This window comes from Maniola hyperantus, chromosome 15 (genome assembly GCF_902806685.2).
Source record: "Maniola hyperantus chromosome 15, iAphHyp1.2, whole genome shotgun sequence".
Classification (NCBI taxonomy): domain Eukaryota; kingdom Metazoa; phylum Arthropoda; class Insecta; order Lepidoptera; family Nymphalidae; genus Maniola; species Maniola hyperantus.
The window spans coordinates 4577498-4599551 of record NC_048550.1 but is presented as its reverse complement, the minus strand read 5'-3'; the positions used below and the strand labels follow the sequence as shown (position 1 = coordinate 4599551).

Below are 22054 nucleotides of genomic sequence, written 5' to 3'. Positions count from 1 at the left end.
CATAACCATAACCACAGACCAGTAATCCAGAACCATAACCACAGAGATGAATCAATCGAACCTATCAAATTCGGGAGAAGTCAACCACAGACAATTTTCATCGTGTGACAAACATAATTTCATCACAAACAGTTGTGACTTGAGAGTAGAGATGATGATAGTAGGTGGTAGTAGTTTACCATTAGGTAGGTAGTTTTAGTAAACTACGAAAACTCCCAAATCCTTAAATCTCCTTTCTTTGTAGGAAAGTATATACCGTAAAACGGGGTGAATAGGTACGAAATCTAACTTCGCATTGAAATTTACGGATGTTTTGGTACAAATTATGATGCTTTAACTGTTTGTAAGCATCTCCGGTTGTAAGAATTCTAAGGAAACATCCAAAAAATATAAAATAATGATAAATTACTGGTATATTTTAATCAAAATATATGCTGTCCCTATTTATACTTGATCCGGGGTGTAACGGAATGGCAAAGGGGTGAATAGGGAAAAAAAGTTAGGGTTGTCAAACACAAGTTCGTCTATCCTCTAATATTACAAAACTAGCTTATGCTCGCGACTTCGTCCGACACAAATTTCAAACCCCTATTTCAACCCCTTAGGGGTTGAGTTTTCAAAAATCCTTTCTTAGCGGATGCCTATGTCTTAATAGTTATCTTCATACCAAATTTCAGCCCGATCTGTCTAGTAGTTTGAGCTGTACGTTGATAGATCAGTCAGTCAGTCACCTTTTCCTTTTATATATTTAGATTAGGAAAGTGAAGACTTGTTTGTTTGTAATCGATAAACTCTGAAATTACTGGACTGATTTTGAGAATTCTTTCACCATATTCTATAGCTATTTTATTCAGAAGTAACATAGGCTATATGTTATTATACATGGCATAGTAGGTATCAAATCTTTAAAAAAAAGCAACCGCCGAGTTTCTTGCTGGTTGCTGGCATTCCGAATCAGTGGTTTGACGATTCAAAAATAAATAAATAAAAATATTTTTTATTAAATTAAACTGTTACAAGTAGTGTAGTACTACCTATACTTGTAAAAGTTTAATTGAATAAAAAATATTTTTATTTATTTATTTATTTATCAATATTAAACAGTAAAATGCCATTTAACTAAATTTTACTAGTCGACTACACATGAAGGAAGAATTTTTTTGAACAATTTAATTAAATATTTAAAGTGACAGCCCTGTCCCTATATAAACCTTACTGTTCCTATTTAACCTTGATTCGTTCCAATTCAGTAAGTATAGCGTTCCTATCCACCCCTTTCCCGTACCTATAATCCCCATGGCAAAGCCAAAACCACTTGGTTTCCAATTTTTTCTTTTTTACAGAAAAATATGTAACATTTAGACAAATCTGCTTTTGTGACGCCTCTTAGATAAATGTTTAATGATTTCTAATAATTTTTGTACTGTTTTATTCTCGTACTGCGTCAAAGTAAACAAAGTTTTGAGACCTACGGCTTAGCGTGTTTTGAACAACGTTTTTGCAATGACGCTTTCGTTATTTTAATGCCAATTTGTCTCTGGTTCAGTATTGCCAAATAAAAGATTAAATATTCTACTATAGGGAAAAACAATGCTACCAAAATTCTAAGCTGATTTGGGTATTATTTTTACGTTCAAATCTCATTCCCAGTTTTGTCCCTATTCACACCCCGGTTCCTATTCACCCCGTTTTACGGTACGGTCTACTAGATCTTAGCCATACAGAATACAATATGAACCATTAACCTGTGGTCTGTAGTCTGTACTCAACCTCACCGGATGTCCGTGTTGTGTCGCGCGTCGTAAGCGCAAGCGCATTCATTAATTTTGTTGAAATAAAACTAAAAATATCACTCAGTGTTGTTGATATTATTCGCTCTGAACAACGCGTGCATGTATATACTATTAAATTATTATTAATATTAGTATGTAAATTACTTGTTTTATCGATATAAATATACCTACAAACTTAATTACCTGATTCAATTGTTTTAAAAGATTAATTCATTGATTTGAATTTTTGTTTTCATTTCTTTCGGTGTAGCGTGGTGTAGCGCCGAGCTTGATGCGGTAGGTTGTTCTGTATTCTGAATATCTTTAGCTACGGTCTACTGTTGATTTGCCTTGATCTTATCATTTCGGTAAGTAACTATATAACTATCGAACGAAGATAAGAAAAAAGATAACATTACCTATGTTGTTACAAATAAATATCTACTTAGTAAATGTATACCTACTATTTATCAAAATAAAATTGTTTGTATTAAATACCTACTTAAAGTTTTAGGTATAAAAATTGTAAGATGGTTTTTTCTCCCAACTTGGCATTGAGACGGTTATATTCAGGAGTTTCAAAAAAAGTGTGCTCACAAAAGTATGTCCTCACCAAATATTTTCAAGGAGAACCCAAAAGGAGCGACTTTAAAATAGTTGAAGAAGATCTTCCCGTATTAAAGGATGGCGGTAAATATGAATTTGTTTTTATCACAGAAATTGTAAAACTGTTAATGTTTGACGTCTTTGAGTAGGTACCTATATTATACCTTATTATATTTTTTAATTAAGTAGCTGTATTCTGTACCTACCACTATAAGTACCTACTTACCTACTTACTCAAAAATAATTATTATTTTAATTAATAACAAATATATTTTATTTCTATGTAGGTAGGTAGGACCTATAACAAGAAAATAAAGGGATGTTGGATAAATCGATGTAGGGTTGTCACTATGTTTTTATGACGGATATTTTGTAAAGACAAGAAAAATGTATTTTTAGGTAGGTATTACATAAGAGATTTTAATAATGTAATGGGGTTGTTGACAAAAACTATGAATGAAAAGTTATTTATTGTGATTGAATAGTGGTAAATCATGATGATACAGTAGTTTTTTGTTTAAAGTAAGTTTTGTAAGTAGGTATTCGTTTTTCGTTAATTGTAAACTTGTAGGTACCTGTTCGTGTAGTGATGTTATCAAAGTAAACGAAAAATCTTGTAAAAGTTTACACCTATTATGAAAAATCTAGTTTACTTTTCAGAAATATTAACTGAAGCTGAATACCTTAGTGTGGATCCATATATGAGAGCCTATATGATAGCATACAAATTACCTACAGATATGATAGGTGGACAAGTGGCTAAGTATGAGAAATTCCCAATGTAACAAAACTAGGTATAGATATTTCAATACCTACCTATACATATAGGTATTTCAATACCTATACCTAATATAGGTGTTTCAATACTTATACCTAGTTTTGTAATGTGACGAAACATACAAAGCGTTTGAATTACACACAATTATTTATTTTAAATCGAGGCTGTTATACAAATTGATAAAATGACAAAGTTGCATATAATATAAGCAACCGGCTGTGCTTTCTGTTGCCCACAACCCAAGATTGTAGTAAATTGTTACATTCATAATATTGTAACTTTATGACCTGAAAAGAGTACTTAACTGCTGAGTGTTTTGCCAGTTCTTGTCAGTACGATTTATTTTTCGAACTGGGCTCGTGGAGTTCCAGACACAGACCTAGCTAAGTAGCTATCCTACTAATATTATAAATGTGAGTGTGGATGTTTGTTACTCAATCACGCAAAAACGGCTTAACGGATTTGGATGAATTTTGGAATGGAGATAGATTATACCCTGGATTAACACATAGGCTACTTTTTATCCTGGGAAAACAAAGAGTTCCCGCGGGAGTTTGAAAAATATAAATCCACGCGGACGAAGTCGTGGGTATCAGCTAGATCAATGAACTGAATATTTTTAGTGTATTCAGTCTTATAATTAATTAATGATGTTATTCAATCAGTCAAATAATTAGTAGATACTTAAGTACAGTCAGCAACGAAGCTAGGTATGCACATGTCCATAGTCGCTTGTACTGGTGGGTGCAAACCTAGCTTTGTTGCTGACCCTACCTACCTTTAAATCATATAATATTTATTTCAGAGTAATCGATAGCAAAAATAAAAACATTCCCGTAGGAACGTATGTGTGTGGTTCTTTTGGCTGGCGCACGCATACCATAACCAGTGCGCAAGTTAATAACACATTTGACTTGCCAATTACCGTCCTGCCTGACTTAAATCCATATCCTGTTTCTTTAGCGCTGGGTCTACTCGGTATGCCAGGGTAAGTTCCTAATTTTAAGGATTCCGTTGCTCAAAAGGAAAAAATGAACCTTTAATGTATCACTTCGTTATACGCTATCTGTCTGTCAAGGCCCTTTTTCCCAGGAGCTCGTGGAGGTATCAAAGTAAAATTAATATCAAATCATTTGGTCTAAGTATGCTCACTTGGAGCTATAAAAAAATATTCAGCATAATAAGTAAACGCAATCAAAAAATATGGTTGGATATTTTGATACTTGCCATTAAATCCAAACCTTTAAGGTGGTACCCGGTACCGTACTTCCCGTTGACCTAGAATCACAAAATTTGGTAAGATCTCACAGCATAAGAAGGTAAGTACTTACCTGCTTTAATAAAAAAAACTCTGAAAATCGTTAATTTGTAGTTATATTCAATTATTATCGCACAAAAAATATTTTTTGCGATTACAAACATACATTTGTAGTTGAAGATAATTTTAAGTACCTAACAAAATAATTAGTTAACTATACATATTGGAAGCTGCGCAAGTCTCGGAGCATGACTTTGAGTCGCACTTAGCTGGTTTTTCTCATCATAAGAGCTGTGTACATAATCAAATTAAGAGTAATATAACAAAAGTGGGGAGTTATCAAGGTTTAAACTTCACAGTTACATCATTCTGTAGGTTCTTACTTATTTACCTAACTGTGTAATTTTATAAAACGTACGTTGAAAGTTAATGGATGAGATTATTTATTACTTTTGTCTGAACAATCACTTCATAGAGCTTCCGTTAATAATTGAATATCCTCAATTAACTTCTGAAGTCAAATCCAACATTAAGTGGAAGACATCAGTCGCCTCTTTTTATTTCAGAAATACTGCATACTTTGGTTTGAAAGAGATATGTCAACCAAAGGAAGGGGAGACTATTGTAATAACAGGGGCAGCTGGCGCCGTTGGCTCTCACGTTGGTCAAATTGGTAAAATTTTGGGTAAGTAATGAAAAGGGCCGTAATTGTTGCCAGCGAGTGAAGTTATTAAACCCCTATATCTAACGTCTTTTAGGTCTTACGTAACACGTATCTACACTTGCATCTTTCACGACAGTCAGGAAGTCAGTAATACGTTCAAGATGAGTGTAACAACAAAATAATATTTTGTTACTACGTCTCTACATAGTATAAAATAAAGTCGCTTCCCGCTGTCTGTCTGTATTCTGTATGTATGAACGCGTAGATCTTGTAAACTACGTAACGGATTTTAATGCGTTTTTCACCAATAGATAGTGATTCAAGAGGAAGGTTTATAGGTATAGTTTAATATTGGTTTGTGTTAATTTGTTGAAATATGACGATATTTGCACAAAATGTCGGAAGAAATCAAGCTTCCATCGAAAATTAACGAATATTCCGCGCAACAAAACGAGACGGAGGCGGCGGTGCTCGCATTTATAATATTAGTATGGAAGTGACACTACATAAGTATCAACATTGCCACCCATGCGAAGCCGGGGCGGGTCGCTAGTTATATTATAATCTTATTTATGAATAATATTTCTACGTGAACGTATCAGCTAGTACTTAATATATATGACTGCTTAGGTGATGCCCGTGATTTCATCCACATATTAAGTTTCAGTTGTATATAACTCGATTTTTTCAACGTGGATTTATGTTTTGTAAATATCCCGTGGGAACTTTTTGATTTTCCGGGATAAAAAGTAGCCTATATCCTTCCCCGGGATGCAAGCTATCGATAGTATCTACCTTATAAATTTCGTCAAAATTAGTTTAACGGTATAGACCGTGAAAAGCTAGCAGACCGATGGACAGACGGACACACTTTAACTTTTATAATATGTACCTAGGTATTATTTTGGATATGGATTTCCTTATTCTTATTATAGTATTCATCATAGTTTCCTGATCATAGTGCACATTTTCTTGTAAAAACAGTCGATAAACAATGGGGTCAATTCTCGTGTACACAATCTCTAAACTAAACTAAATTAATAGGTCTAAATCTAGTGCTAACCTTTTCCGCAAGCAACATTATGAAAGGGATAGCAATAGATTTAAACTTGTCATTATAGTTTAGTTTAGAGATTGTGTACAAAGGAATTAGCCACACTAACACTTTTCCTATAATATACTTTCTTAAAATATCTTAAAACAAATTATATATTACTTTTTCAGGTTGTCGAGTAATAGGATTTGCTGGTACTGATGCGAAATGCGAATATTTAGAGAAGGAACTAGGTTTTGATCGTGCCTTTAACTACAAAACGTGCAATATTAGAGCCGCCCTCAAAGATGGTGCTCCAAACCGAGTGGATTGTTATTTTGACAATGTATGTAACGATACTGACTATACCTAATAGATTGGTTCTATTAATAACTAGCTGACTAGATGCTGCTCGCGATTTGGTCCCCGTGGATTTCAGTTATTAAGAATCCCGTAGGGACTCCTTGATTTTCTGGAATAAATATATCCCATGACCATCTCCAGGTTCCAAGCCATCTCTGTTCCACATTTCGTCGAGACGGTTCAGCAGCTGAGCCGTGAAAGGGTGGCAGACATTTCGCATTTATTATATTACTAGATGATGGCCGCAATTCGCATGGATTTAGATTTTTTGAATCCCAAGGGAACTCTTCGATATTCCGGGATAAGAAGTAGCCTACGTCCTTCCCCGGGATGCAAGCTGCATCTGTACCAAATTTCGGTACAGAGATAACTTGCACGATTAAACGGATGGGTCGTGAAAAGCTAACAGACAGACAGACACACTTTCGTATTTATAATTTTAGTATGGATTAGTTTAATATGGATGGCGAATACAATATCGACTAAAAGATAGGTTTACTTATTTTCACTGGACCTTTATGCCATACAATCAAATTAGGTAAATATTTTCTTTGTTTGTTTTTAGGTGGGAGGCGAGATCAGTTCAACAATAATGTCTTATATGAATAAATATGGAAGAGTCGCCGTTTGTGGCTCTATATCATCTTACAATGATATGGCACCTCCTAAAGGTAAAATCGGTAACTCTAACTTTCATAAAAATCACAGTTAAAAAACTGCTAGGTGTAAAGTTGCAGCACCCTATACCAAATTTACGAAATAAAAATTTATGCTATGAACAAAAATACACAATTCTACAAAAAATACACAATAATTCTATTTTAGAATAATCTTATGTTAATATTTTGTTGATATAATAGTTTAAAAAATATATATGCAGGCGCGCTGCCATTTTAATTGTAAACACTTTGCTCATTGAACATTACGTAATCGCCCCACCGTCATTTTGAGACAATAAAAGTGAATGCGGCGGTACGAGGAGATCATTATTCGTGTGGCTCTTACCGAGGGCGCTTCTCAGTAGATACTATGTGTATCGTACTGTAGGTTTTATTATTATCATTGTAGTTGTTTAAGACGTAAGGTTACAGTACTAGGTTGTGAAAGGTGCTGTGAAAGTGTGTGTGACTGTGTAGTGTGTGTTCACTAGCTGTGTATCGGTAAGTCCTTCTTGTATCGTTCCAATTTGTATTAGACAAACGTGATTGTTGTAGTTGAGGTTAATTGAACTAAGTGTGGTGTGCTAGGTTAGCTGGTTGGTCTGGGGCCGGTATGGGGATGGTTGGAGCCGGTCGCTAGGTAGGGACTTAGCTAGTGTTAGTTAGCGATGTCTAGTCTCATAAGAGACGTTGTTATCATGACTCATTATTGACGGTAGGTTAATAGTTGAGGGTAGTCTGCGATATCTCTCGTAGTGTGCAAGAATGATGTTAGTATGCCCACGAAGGCTCGGGTAATCTAAAGGTTGTAATCCTGACGTATCTGGTTAACCATTACTTAAGGTTACTTTTAGTGGTTTAGTCTTCAATCTCGATAATAATAACATACTTCTGGTGCTGACGAGCCTACATATACTTTTATATCTATTCCCAAATATTGTATAATTGATGAAAATAATGACTACGGGTGACAGCCCTGGTGCATTCCATGATGCGTGCGCTACTAAAACGGGGGGTTTTAATTTTTCAATGTCCGTTTCAGTTACGATTGTGCAGCCTGCACTAGTTTTCAAGGAACTCAAAATGGAAGGGTTTTTAGTAAACCGATGGACTGGTCGCTGGCAAGAGGGAATCGATATGAATTTGAAATGGTTAAAAGAAGGGAAACTAAAATATCAAGAAAAAGTTTACCACGGTTTTGATAATATGGTTGATGCGTTGGTAGGGATTTTGAGAGGGGAGAATACGGGAAAAGCAGTGGTTAAAGTTAAATAAAGCTCTATTTTTCGTGTACCTATACTACAAAACTGATTGTACTCTTACTCCTACTCCTATCATAACTGTGTAATCAATTATTAGTATAATAGTTAGTAGGTAAAGTACCGAAACCATACTTATTTATAGAACAGAAAAAAAGATGCTGGGCGCAGGCCGCAGCCACAAAAACTTAAAAATTTAAGATTTTGGCGCGTCTTGACCACAGAGTAATAATTCAACCATACTTTCTTGCTCAGAACAAGGACTATTAGAAGTAGCCCTATTGTGACTTTGCCAACATTCGACAAAACACGCCATGATTGGATCGTGTAGATCCACCATTTCAATCTTTTTTTTTGGTCGGGTGAACCCATGGGCAGAACCAGAACCCTATTCATCTGTGGTGATTACCTATATTTTATATTTTATACGTCTACAAGTTTGACTTTTTTTTTCCGCGGTGGTTTGACCATTCGACTTCGAACGTTGTATTTTGAAAATGTAAATGATGTATTATGATGTATATATGTTAAGGCACATAAACATAAATATTACATATTAAAGCAGTTCTAATTGTGAATCAAAGTGACACTGTATTATCCATCTTTAGAGTTGTTTGTAATTAAAATACTTAACAATAATGAATCTCTCAGAGATTTTGATAAGGAATTCAAAAGACGGCGACACAGACAAGTTAGTTTACGTACATACTTTTAAATCTCCAGTTGGTAATATAATTGCTGGTGTTGATCAAGATTTCTTGTACTTTGTGTGCTTTGAAGACTCGAAAAACCTTGACAAAATTTTCAAAACAGTCTCAAAGAAGTTGTCATGTGAATTTATTGAAGGAAAAAATAAAATTTTGAAAATATTGGAGTATGAGATACAGGAATACTTTGATGGAAAACTAAAAAGATTCACTGTACCTATCAAGACATTTGGTTCAGAGTTTCAAAAAGTAAGTGTTTATTATTTAACTTCAAAATAGGAACCGTACCAGTTATATCTACAAATTATAAAATCAGTCAGTCAGGACCCCTCACTAGGTGGACAGATATGTCAAATAAGTCGCAGGGAGCTACTGAATTCCAGCAGCGCAAGACTGTGGCGTGTGGAAGTCCCTACAAGAGACCTGTGTCCAGCTGTGGACATCTATCGGTTGATGATGATGGTAATTATTAAACTATTTTAAACCTAAAATAATAAAAGACTAATTAGTTCAGTAACTGACTGACACACATACTAGTTGAAGCTATATCATTATAGGAGGTGTGGGATAAGCTCATGGAAATACCATATGGGACTACACAAACTTATGGTACCCTTGCTCAGGAAATGGGCCGGCCTGCAAGTCATTCAAGAGCTGTTGGCGCAGCGTGCGGGGCCAATGCACACGTCCTGGTAATACCATGCCATAGGTTGGTTGCTACTGGCTCAAAGGGTGGCTTCAGCTGTGGTGTGGATCGTAAGGAGTGGTTAATAAAGCATGAGAAACAATTTGCCTGATAAAAAAACATTGACACATATATGTCTAATTAATATCAAGTACAAATTACACTGGTAACTATAATTGACTAAACAAAGTGGACTGTTAGGAGTAATTAATAGTATGGGTGTTTTTTCGTATTTTGGTATAGTTATCTCTGACATGATAGTACAAAATACTGTAAGTATAGGCCTAATAATTAGTATTAATAATAGGCTTAACTGCTATTATAAACCTTATTAATAATGTAAGTCAAGTGATTACTTTGTTACCATGACAAAAATTAATAGGTAAGTACTTACCTTTCGAGGTTCTGGTTTCTTGACTTGTTATTAAAACACATTTTTACTGTAGAATATGCTTTTATTATTTTTAGGTGGTTCTTACTTCTTATGTACCAACTTAATTAAAATTCATATATAATAAATAACCAATTAGGTATCTAATTTGTAGGTAATGTTTTATAGATACAACATTTTAAATAATTATTGTGCAAAAATATAAAAATGTGTAAGTAAGTAATTACTTAGTAGACTTACAAAATAAAGGAAGAAAAAAATATTCTTAATTCAAAAATCATAGTCAGCAAAATCTGTGTGATGGCTCTAGATAGGTAGTTTATTTATAATTATTACAAATTAAAAAGTACCTACTTACTTGCCAATAGATTTGTATGACCTACCATTTTAAAACATTTTTTTAATAATAAGTACTTGAAGTACCTACTTAAGTACACATGACTTAGATAAACTGTAAACATAGCAACTAGTACCAAAATAAACGATTGGTAGAATGAAACATTAAGTAACTACTTACCTATATCAATAAAAATCACATTGTTTCTATTAATACCTAGTAACTACCTACTCTAGATAGGAAAAGACTAAATTAATGCTACACTAAGTACCTACTAATTAGTTAATATAACTTTTCGAAGTTATGTGCGTTTTAAGAAATTCAATATCAATAAAACATCGTGAGGAAACCTGCATACCCGGGAGTTCTCCATAATGTTGTCGAAAGGTGTGTGAAGTCTGCCAAACCGCACATGGTCTGCGTGGTGGACTATGGCCATTTGGCCAAACCCTTCCCACTCTGAGAGGAGACCCGTGCTCACTAGTGAGCTGGCTATGGGTTGATCATGAAGTACCTACTACTGTACTGAATAAACAATTGAACTAGAAAATATTAAGCGTAACCTCGTCTATTCAGGTTGTAGTAGAGTCCTTTTAATTTCATGAGTTGCGCGTGCGTGCCGCGCTCCGCCACGCGTCCGTTGCTGAGCACGCAGATCGCGTCCGCATCGCGCACCGTACTCAGGCGGTGCGCGATCATCACGCACGTGCGGCCCGCCTTCGCCGCGTCCAGTGCTTCTTGCACTACCTGCAGACATCAATTGCGTACAAGTATACTAACGCGAAAAATAACCAGTCTTAGCCATAGTTCGCGACATGTCGAGATGGCAATCGGGGTATGAGGCGGGGGGATTATGTAAATTTGCTGTGAAGCTATGTTTCAAAAAGTCATTAACAGTAACTATAACATCGCACACAATGTTTTCATGAATTCTATTAAAAAGGATGGAAACTATTGAATGAATGTTGATTTAGTATAATAGTTCCTACCTTTTCACTTTCTGTATCCAATGCGCTTGTGGCTTCGTCGAGAAGGAGCATATTAGGTATCCTTATCAGTGCTCTCGCTATGGCCACTCTTTGTTTTTGACCTCCAGATAGTTGTGTTCCTTTCGAGCCAATGTTAGTGTCATAACCCTAAAATAATGATTAATATGTTCTTTACACTTTAATCGTTAGTTGCCATGAGTCAGGACCACAAATCAATACGATATAAAACAAAACCGTGCAAGCTGGTATACATATAGGTCCCCTATTCCTTAATCTGCTTCTTTCTGGACTCCCCAAAATCATCAACGCCAGCGCAGTAGGCCGGGGTGACGATCGATGGCGTGACGAATTAAATAAAACAGGTACGTGACCCGAAGAGGCACAGAATAGGGAATGGTGGAAAAATTGGAGGGAGGCCTTTTCCTAGACGTGGGACAGTACGGGCTAATTTAGATCAGACTCCCAAAAACCCCCTAAAATATCGGGTAAAAAAAAGAAATCGTGAAATTTGAGAAGCTGTCATTTCTCACCATCGGTAACGATGTAATGAAATTGTGGATGTTAGCCTGTCTGGCGGCGTCAATTATATCGTCTTCAGTTGGTGTTCGAGTATTGTCTCCATAGGCTATATTTTCACCGATAGTACGGTCGAATAAAACTGGTTCTTGCTGTACGAATCCAATCGATTGCCTCACATCAACTAGGCGAAGTTTTTGTATTGGTATGCCGTTTTGGGCCTAAAAGTAACAATTTGTAAATTAAAGAGTACTCATCAGTTTTGTATAAATGTACAGTGCTATTAATGTAATGGTGGCCTACCACAATGCCGCTATCAGGGTCATAGTATCTTTCCAGCAATTGGATTATAGTGCTCTTCCCGCAACCACTTGCGCCGACTAATGCAATAGTTTTCCCATTTTCTATCTCAAGGTCGAGGTTCTTGAGGACTTGTATCGTTTGTCGTGTTGGGTATTTGAACTGTACGTTTTGTAAGCTCGCTTCGCCGGTTCCTCTCTGAAAATTATGAACTATTGAAATAAAGTTTTCGCCTCGTGGAGCATTCTCCAAAATCAACAAAAAGAAATCAAAAATATTACAAAGTTAAAAGCTGCGGGTTGATACGGATCTGTGATTTTAGATTTTCTATCGAGTATCACCATGACACGTCCTGCCGCCTTGATTCCCTTTTGGAAATTAGGTGCAAACGCAAACGCTTGTGCCGCTGAAGACGACCCCATTAATAAAGTTTGGGCTGATCTGTAAAAAATAATAATTTCAGTGGTGGTCTGTCGTAGATGCATGTTGTGCCTATTCACATCAATTTTAATTTCAAAATCTAGCAAATTGGAACTACTCACTTCAATATTGTCGCATAGGGTACATTGTCGTACACCATTAAATATCCTCCGTAATACAGCGTGGCAGCGTAAATAAAGTTAAATAACCCTCTGGAAAGACCAAACACAATTCCTCGCCAGTGTGACGCACGTTTCGCGATTTCAAGCGCTGGTAATAATTGTATAGAATAATCTTGCAAGAAACTAGCTTCTCTGCCAAGAGATGCAACTGTGCGTACATTAGCTACGGCTTCTACCGCAATCTAAAAATCGAAATTCTGTTGGGTACTTAATCTATTAAAAAACTAAAAGACAAATAGTACTTGACTATGAAGTTTGTAAAAACTTTAAGATAAGTATTTGCCTTACTTTAGAACTTTGTTCCATAGTCTTTGCTGTTCCAAACGATTCTGCGGTGACCATTCTTCCTTGCTTATAGAGCACAGCAGCCATTAGTGGCACGAAAGCTAAAGCTACAAGTCCCAAACGCCATTCGAAATACAAAGAGACTGCCAGGGAAAAGGTGAAAGTGCCAAATGCTTGTAAAACAGTGCCAATCCTCTGACCTGTTGCCTGTAAAAAGAGATATTTATGATAATTGCTTTTCAATAAAATGTACTCATAAGTCATCATAATAAGTCAAAATTGAAGTGATTTTTCTCACGAGTCACGATCGATCTCAAATTTTGTGCCATCTTAGCTAGTTCACTAAAAATATTTCTACTTTACCCCTTGAACAGCAGCTGCTTCACCCGATAATCGAGCACATAGTGCGCCTGTCGAATTGTTTTTGTCGTCAAAAAATCCAATTTCTTGCTGTAGCAAATTTTGGAACATCAGTTTCCGCAATCGTGCCGTAAGATATTCCCCAGCTACGCCGTACATGGATACCTTAAATCATTATTTGCAGAATAATTGTAGTTATTAGCAGTTCAATTTTAATAATTATAATTTAATATTTTTTACCATTATAAAGTTTGTGATTCCTGAAAAAACTCCAACGCCTACAAATATTAGGGCATATTCCCGCACTTGGGCTTGCACTGCGTCTGTGTCGGGATTTGAAAGTACCTGCAAAGTTCAATTGTAATTTAAATTCACGAGTAACTAAATAAATTAGCAAGTAAATTATTTTAGTATACTTAGTATACAAGCCTAAAAAGCTTTAGAATCGAAATCTAACAACACTTTTTTGTATACTTACTCCAACAAAGTCACCAAGAATGATGGCAAGAATTGGCATAGCGAAGCCACTGATCGTAGAACAGATGCTAGCAGCTGTTATAGATTTCCACTCGGGCGAATTGAGCTTGACCACATCAATAAAAGATGTATCTGGTATTTCTGTAATTGGTGCTGCTTCCTGTAAATTACAATGATTTATAAATAGTTTACAAGCCTTTTTACAATCGTCTTACAACTTACTTGTTGCAATAGCAAATTTACCTCAATATGGGGTTCAAAATGCTCGTCTTCGTCTTTTTCGCTCTGTACGGACACAGTTCGATCTAATACATTCTTTCCTGGCTCTGTAAAATAAAACATTAGTAAAAAACAATTTAAACTTAAGCAGCAAAGTATACATAAAGGACAAATATAATACAGAGATAGGTTAAAATACCTGTTTCGGTTAACTCTGGAGATGATTGTAGCATCACCATATCGTAGTAGTGACCTTTTTTGTTCATTAGCTCCGTATGACTTCCGATCTCAACAACAGCCCCACTTTTGAAAACGTAGATTTTATCGACGTTTCTTATTGTTGAAAGTCTATGAGCTACAACAATGGTCGTGCGTCCTTCTTGTGCCTAAAATAATTAATAACTTTACTGGATGGGTTTTTAGGGTTCCGTAGCCGAATGGCAAAAGCGGAACCCTTATAGATTCGTCATGTCTGTCTGTCTGTCTGGATGTATGTCACAGCCACTTTTTTCCGAAACTATAAGAGCTATACTGTTGAAATTTGGTAGGTAGATGTATTCTGTGAACCGTATTAAGATTTTTACATAAAAATAGAAAAAACAATAAATTTTGGGGTTCCCCATACTTAGAACTGAAACTCAAAATTTTTTTTCATCAAACCCATACATGTTTGGTATCTATGGATAGGTCTTCAAAAATGATATTGAGGTTTCTAATATGATTTTTTTCTAAACTGAATAGTTTGCGCGAGAGACACTTCCAAAGTGGTAAAATGTGTCGTCTTCCCCACCCCCCCCTGTAACTTTTAAAATAAGAGAATGATAAAATTAAAAATATATATAATGTACATTACCATGCAAACTTCCACCGAAAATTGGTTTGAACGAAATCTAGTAAGTAGTTTTTGATTTATCGTGCAAAATGTCGATAAAATACGATTGCACTACGGAACCCTCAGTCCGCAAGTCTGATTCGCACTTGGCCGGTTTTCTTTAATGTATTATAAAAGTATGTAGATGTTATATTCTTATTTCATTGTCTGACTATTGAGAGACGCAGATTTTCTTGTTGTCCTGATTTTTTCTGGAAAAAAAAGTATCCTCCACAAAAAGCCAAAAATTTTACCTTGTCAAGAGCTTTTTGTACTTTGGCTTCGGACGAGGTGTCCAAAGCACTAGTGGCCTCATCAAGCAGCAAAATTCGAGGGTTGCGTACCAGAGCCCGTGCAATGGCAATTCTTTGTTTTTGTCCTCCTGAAAGTGATGCTCCCCGTTCGCCAACCAATGTCTCATAGCCCTGAAAATCGAAAAGTTATACAAAAATTTGCTATATTTCCTAAAGGGTGCAGACCGATGGATATCATCAATTAAATTCAATTGTTTGTTTAATTAAACTCACGGCATCATTCGTTACAGCTAGCATTAAAAAATATTATTTTTACCGAAGGCAGTTTCATTATGAATTCATGTGCATTGGCCTGCCGCGCGCTCTGCTCGATGTCTTCGTCAGTGGCATCCTCACGACCGTAGCGAATGTTTTCTCGCACGGTTGTATTGAACAATACTGGCTCCTGGCCCACCACTCCGATTTGGGCGCGTAACCACCGTACTGACAACTCTCGTACATCGTTGCCGTCGATGGAAACCTGGTGTCCGGATATTATAATAAGTATATTAGATTGACCTTATAGCAGTTACACAACAGCAACTAAATTCTGTGGTCAAACAGCATATTAATTTATGGATACAATTTTTAGAATGAAAATAATAAGTAGGACGTCTTGATGAAAAATAAACGACGTGTATGTTTCGGATTAGGTACTTAGGCAAGTTGATTTTGACAATCAATAGGTATATTATCATGTGCAATGGTTTGAAGAATAAATTCTTTGTAACTCGGTACATAACAATGTGCGTATATCTACTGGGTGAAAATTTACCTAAGTACGTTAGTTCTAATAAATATTCTTTAAAAAAGCACTTGTATTAATACACGATTATCAAAATGGTACCTAGTTACTCGCAATCGTTATCGTTATAGAGTTGGTATAGTGTACCAAATGTGTGTAATCTATCTAATGTGTGATACAGGTAGGTACATAGAGCGTAGCGAAACCAATAATTAATCTATGAGGTACATATTATTAAAGTAGTAATTTCGCAATAATTTGCTATCTAAACTCAAATCAAACAGGCAATCAGCGTTGTTTCGAACCTCCTCCTGTTTAGCCTCGATAGCTTAACGGTTAAAGGAGCGGACTGAAAACCGAAAGGTCGCTGGTCCGAATCCCACCCGTTGCACTATTGTCGTACCTACTCCTAGCACAAGCTTTACGCTTAATTGGAGGGGAAAGGGGAATATTAGTCAGCAATTAACTTAGCTAATATTCTTTAAAAAAAAAATGTTTAAAAAAAATTGCTAGTAAAACGATAGAAACTCTCAACAGATAAATTACCAGAATAAGAAAATTAAGTTTAAAGATAAAATCAAATACAAGCTTCACAAAACAGGAAATAGGAAAGTATCTTTCATCACTCATGAAACTTTTAATTGTAAATAGTTAATCTACCGATAAACATAAACCTTGTCATCCAACTAAAAGATTAATAGACGCGACTCACGCTGCCATCGATAACGTCGTAGTATCTTGATAAGAGCTGTATTATTGTAGACTTTCCACATCCAGACGGTCCAACTAAAGCTACTGATTCTCCGCGCTGTACGCTGAGACTTACGCCTTTCAAAACCTGTTAGAATATAATAGTTAAGGTAAGCAATCTTTGCGTGTTTTATCGCCTTTATAATAGGGAGTGCTCTGAGGAGTTGTTTGATCTCATTCCACCCTCCTTTTTCTACAACCGCACCGCACGCCTCTGTAAGCTATTTCACCCTTACCACCTGGGTGTCTGGTGCACTTCGACCGCCCGTTGCGCCAGATCCTTTTTTCAACGCACATGCAAACTGGAATCAAATCCCTTAAATGGTGTTCCCATTGTTCTAATTATAAGATGGAGTTGTTCAAGGGGCGGACCAACAAATTCGTGAAAGGCCGGCAATGCACTGGCGGTTCCTCTGGTGCTGCAAATGTTATGAGGGCGGCGGTAATCTTAACATCAGGTGACCCGCCTGCTCGTTTGCTCGCTATTTTTTTTTCAAACTTACCGGCACATCCGATCTGGAAGGGTAATGAAACACGACGTTCCGCAGTTCAATGTTCCCCTCAATGGAAGCGGGAGTGATCCCGCGGTTTAACAGGGGATTGATAACCGGGACGTTGTCGATCAGGTTGAAGATTTGCGCACCGGCACCCCGCGCTACCCCAAAAACTTCCATTAGCGTTGAGGATATACCAAAGTTGGCTGAACCCATCATTACTCCGAAGAATACCTAGAAACGGTATTGCTCAGAAATTACACCACATTAGATGAGTTTATACATTAGGTACTGTATTAGGTAAGCTGTCCAGCATGCTTTGCAATGCGACTCGCGCGCTCCCTATTGTATGTGGAGGGTACTATGTTAGAAATCTTCCCGTAAGTCTTAACTGCAACTACAACGTTTCAACTTAAATAGTAAGTAAATTGGAATCAGATTCGCAAATGCATAAGTAACAAACGAATACAGAGACAAACATTAAATCTATATACATACAAAATTGGCATATGAAATGATCATAGAAAATCATTTTCTCCAAATCTTGCTTTTGTTTTTTTATTTTGTATGCAACTTACCGCAATCATAGTGTTAACGTCATATGTCTCAGGTTCTTCAACCATAAGTCTGTAGCCGAACCAGAAAGACATTGCGTATGCGCAAAAGATGCAGAAGAACAATGTTCCCATCGCCATACCATTGAAAAATCCTGTAATTCATACATTAAACTTTAGTAAGCTGTTAACAGTTCATTAATTTAATATCAACACGAATTGCCTGGGTGAAAAAAATATCTCGCCTTTTTTAATATTGATACTTCTGGCCTCTGCAAGATGACCTTCGTATCTTTCTATTTCTTTTGTCTGGCCACTGAAGGCGTAAACTGTCCGAACTGCTGTCAACACTTCTTCTGCTATGGAACCAGCTTTGCCTGACGCCACAGCCTCTTTCTTAGATAGTCGAGATGCGATCTGATTAAGAGAACTAAATTAAATCGACGACGAAAAAAATGTCATCAAAAGACGACTTATTCCAGTCACGGCTGTATGCCGTTGTTATCCGTGCAATTTTTACAAGCCTATAAATTGTGAATCGATAATAATTAACTATAGATATTTAGTAACTTCTAGATTAGAATGCTTCTGTTGGGCAGAACCCAACAGAAGCATTCGAAAATCGAATAAGTATTGAAAAACTTGAAGTAAACAATAATTACCAATCCCGCAATGCCGACCAGCGTCAAAGTGACTGGAAATGATATAAGGCATAACAGCGCCAGTTTCCATCCCTTGACTAGCGCCATTATTATAGAACTGACAAACGATGCCTGGTAGAAAATGAATGTCGCTAATTTCTCTCCGATTCCGTCCTCCAGTTTTACGACGTCGCTATGAAAAAATATATTTATGTCAATTTATCATTTCAAAGTTTGATTTGAATGTTCTGATAAAAAAATCTGTGGACATTTTGTAAATATCTTTTTTCTATTTTTAAAATGAGGCTAAAATACAACTTACAATATACATACATATGTAGGTAGAGGTACCTACTATATATTTACTCAAAGAACGTTGGCGTTTAAAAAAATATCAAACAAAATATACGATGATGAAAAAGTCTTTTAAATAATAACTACCTACCTACTCATTAAACTTGCAGTATTTATTACACTTTATAATAATAAATGTAGTTGTTCATCATACAAGCCATAGATTTGCCTTATAAAATAATTTTGGTTATTTTTTTATGTGCTACGGTACCATCGAACGAAAGGTTGAAGCGTTTAGTCGTTAGAGCCGTAAGACTAGGTACCATAACATAAAACACGTTTAATTAGTATCTAAAGTACCATTATAATATTTCCACGCCGATAACGTTCTCTCTCACACGTGTAACATTGATTTGGTAGATAAGGTTTTGAGATACCTAGGTACTTAGATTTGATATTAAAAATAGAATACTGACTCGGTCATTTTGGAAGCGAAATCCCCAGTCTGATGAGTATCAAAATATTCGAAGTCTTGATTTAAAGCTGCCTTCAAATATTCTTGTCGTATCCGATATACCTATGGGTTATTACAATGTTAGTATAATTTAACTTCAAATACTTAGTAAACTTTCTATAATAAACTTTTTGAAAATGTGTTCTATGTGTACCTACATGGTACTTACCTACCCCTTTAATTTATTTTACAATAAACTCATATAAGCATAATTATTATAATGAAGCAATAAATAAAAGAACTTACCTGATTAAACGCAGATATATTCATAAGAACAGTCGCAGCATACGAAAGAACAACAAGAACAGCACCTACAATGCTGTTATATATTGCGAAATCTCTGACTGCAGCAAGGAAAATGTCTCCTTGGGGATCTCCATCAAAAATTGACATCCCATAGTTTACCATGCTTTGCAATAACGAAGAAAACAGAAGAGTATTTATGGGTGTCGTGGCTCCGCATATTAAGGAAAATACGATTGCAACGAAAATGTAGAATTTGTCCATTCCAGTTGCGAAACGGTACTGAAAATATAATTTAATTATTATTTCAACAACTCTCTTAATAGGATAAATAGGTACCTATAAAATAGTCTTCGAGGATGTAAAGGGACCTATCTCCTTTTTTGCCATTTTTAAATATTGTTGAGTATTTTATAGTTATACCTAACAACAATTTATGGATTTAAAATTTGTTCGAGCATGATACCGGTAGGTATTATCTGCTTATTATTCTAAACCGAATTGAAGGCTACAAGTTTTAACTAGTAGCTAGAATGAGTAACAGCTCTTTAGACTTCTGGTAACTCTACTTGTTGGGCTAACGCTTATTGTCAGCCAGTCATAATAACCAGGACTGACAGATTCACTTTCGCATTCCTATTCCTCTTCAATCTCTACAAATATCATCACAGTTCACTGTTTGCCTTCTACTACAGAATAATTTCTATAGCAAAGTGCACGATTCCGACTTTCGGATAAAATCCCTGAAATATTTTTATCTGTGCTTCAAATTTCAGTTGTAAATTTGAATCCGTAAAACTAAAGGATACTCACTAATGTGATAAAAGATACGCTTGGCACTTCATCTGCCTCTGCCTCCGCCTCACTGGAAATGAATAACTCCATAATTTCAAAAGTATAATAAAAACTGATGTTAATGTACATAATGGTTCAAGAGGTAATGTTTTTTTTCTTGATTAGTTATGGTAAAAATGGGGTTTGTTTTGTATTCCCTATCTGCTTTGGAATTAAGCAAATCAGGCTAGGTAGCTAATCTAACTCTAGGAAAATCATCCTTTCTAGTTTTCTCATTGCTAAGGTACAAAATCCTTTACTAAAAGATAATAAAGCGGTTTTCTGTGATCTAATCATATCTACTGACCGATGTTTTTGATGAATAATTTCATATTATTAACTATATAGGTAGCTATCTTATTTAGAGTTTTCCCCAAAATATTATTACTTTTACCTTACCTGCTTTTATCGGTGGCTGTGTCATTCTTTGTAAATTCCACATTGGCTAAATTATTCACTTTATAACTTTTCACTTTCCCGTTTTCATTGAAGTCCTTCATCTTCTTGATTTTCTACCATACGCGTTTACCTATATTCTTTTAACTTAATCTACACTGTTCTGTTCTTGCAAATTAATTTCATAACGTTTCGCTATTTCCTCGTGGTAGTTATATTATATTGTATTCTCGTTCGCTGAACTATCGATACTGATATGTGTTATCATCAAGATAATATTCATATGCTAAGTTTCATATTGTTATATTATCGGAGTGACGCCTGATGGCTCTCTTATCTTCAAATCCACTGAATTCATGACAAACAGGTTTGAGTGTCCTCTAATGTGATTTGGATCAATAAGTAAGATAAATAATAAATGCATTTCTTTTATGATATAATGTTGGCTACTATTAAATAATTGCTGAAATAGTTATATAGGATAAAGTACCCTACACAGCATTCGTTCAATAGGAATTGTGATTTGTGGGTAGACGATCGATTGAAAATGTTTGAGTACTGTAAGGGTGGTAAATTGGGCGGAATAGAAATATACCCGGATACGGAATAATCTACCACCTTACAAAGATTAGAGGAAAAAAAAATAATTTTACTTACTTGATCTATCTACCTAGTAAAGAATAGAAGCTAGCCGTCGACTCCCTTGTAATGTATATGAGGTGTTATAAATGAAATTTGCTAGATGTTAGGCAAAATTGTTTTAATGTAACTTTTACCGGGGTCGCTTAATACATAGTGATGGCTAATAATGCTTAGTTATTCTAGCTTAATGCCAAGACTTAATTTAGATACATTAGAATGCCTTAGGTAGATAGTACATAAAATCTATGTTTTAAATTTAAGATGCCATTGGCATGGAATAGACAATGACACAGTAAAATTCATAAAATTGTTTCAAAATAAAAGCTCAGTAGTAAAGACAGGGTTCTTACTGTACACATACACTAAGAAGGTTCACTAAACTGTTCCAGGATACAAACATTTGCTTACTTGTAGGTGCGAAGACTGCAAGGTAGCTGGACGGCATCGGCCAAGCTCCCAAAACTCGATTTAACTTGATTCTTCACAACCGAAATGTTTCATTACAAAGATTTTCACCAAGTCT

At 35.7% G+C, this 22054-nt stretch overlaps 3 protein-coding genes across 8 annotated transcripts; 2 read left to right on the top strand and 1 right to left on the bottom strand.

Moving 5' to 3' along the window:
- Positions 1-1788: 1788 nt before the first annotated feature.
- On the top strand, positions 1789-8440 carry LOC117989142 (prostaglandin reductase 1-like). Of its 6 annotated transcripts, none has more exons than XM_069503687.1 (9): positions 1790-1924; positions 2044-2140; positions 2281-2462; positions 3039-3141; positions 3962-4144; positions 4981-5099; positions 6303-6457; positions 7040-7145; positions 8176-8440. In XM_069503687.1, exons 3-9 carry the CDS (start codon positions 2303-2305, stop codon positions 8406-8408), a joined length of 1059 nt encoding a protein of 352 aa, XP_069359788.1. In that variant the 5' UTR covers positions 1790-1924; positions 2044-2140; positions 2281-2302; the 3' UTR covers positions 8409-8440. The 6 variants fall into 6 exon arrangements, with proteins under 6 accessions (XP_069359787.1, XP_034832340.1, XP_069359788.1 ...); XM_069503688.1 differs by having other exon boundaries at positions 1808-1894; XM_069503690.1 differs by having other exon boundaries at positions 1832-1924; positions 2044-2069.
- Positions 8441-9029: 589 nt separating this feature from the next.
- On the top strand, positions 9030-12515 carry agt (O-6-alkylguanine-DNA alkyltransferase). Its single transcript, XM_034976450.2, has 2 exons — positions 9030-9348; positions 9657-12515. Exons 1-2 carry the CDS (start codon positions 9031-9033, stop codon positions 9894-9896), a joined length of 558 nt encoding a protein of 185 aa, XP_034832341.1. The 5' UTR covers position 9030; the 3' UTR covers positions 9897-12515.
- Positions 11065-21268, bottom strand: LOC117989219 (ATP-dependent translocase ABCB1-like). The gene is made up of 23 exons (XM_034976555.2): positions 20893-21268; positions 20473-20524; positions 19663-19941; positions 19379-19479; positions 18630-18801; positions 18213-18384; positions 17992-18122; positions 17423-17647; positions 16882-17007; positions 15702-15905; positions 15386-15556; positions 14460-14646; positions 14285-14367; positions 14043-14201; positions 13805-13909; positions 13568-13729; positions 13208-13411; positions 12860-13101; positions 12599-12758; positions 12321-12515; positions 12032-12238; positions 11502-11648; positions 11065-11259 (listed from the first exon to the last, which is right to left on the bottom strand). Exons 1-23 carry the CDS (start codon positions 20991-20993, stop codon positions 11065-11067), a joined length of 3780 nt encoding a protein of 1259 aa, XP_034832446.1. The 5' UTR covers positions 20994-21268.
- Positions 21269-22054: the final 786 nt, after the last annotated feature.

What these genes read in the sequence shown, in the direction of transcription:
- LOC117989142 (XM_069503686.1), top strand. An exon ending in GGTCTACTCGGTATGCCAGG is followed by an intron (nt 4,145 to 4,980) that starts GTAAGTTCCTAA and finishes TTTTTATTTCAG; the next exon opens with AAATACTGCATACTTTGGTT. An exon ending in TGATATGGCACCTCCTAAAG is followed by an intron (nt 7,146 to 8,175) that starts GTAAAATCGGTA and finishes TGTCCGTTTCAG; the next exon opens with TTACGATTGTGCAGCCTGCA.
- agt (XM_034976450.2), top strand. Translation starts at nt 9,031, where the DNA reads ATGAATCTCTCAGAGATTTTGATAAGGAATTCAAAAGACGGCGACACA. An exon ending in TTGGTTCAGAGTTTCAAAAA is followed by an intron (nt 9,349 to 9,656) that starts GTAAGTGTTTAT and finishes ATATCATTATAG; the next exon opens with GAGGTGTGGGATAAGCTCAT.
- LOC117989219 (XM_034976555.2), bottom strand. Translation starts at nt 20,993, where the DNA reads ATGAAGGACTTCAATGAAAACGGGAAAGTGAAAAGTTATAAAGTGAAT. An exon ending in TCCAGAGTTAACCGAAACAG is followed by an intron (nt 14,368 to 14,459) that starts GTATTTTAACCT and finishes TTTATTTTACAG; the next exon opens with AGCCAGGAAAGAATGTATTA. An exon ending in ACCCTGATAGCGGCATTGTG is followed by an intron (nt 12,239 to 12,320) that starts GTAGGCCACCAT and finishes TGTTACTTTTAG; the next exon opens with GCCCAAAACGGCATACCAAT.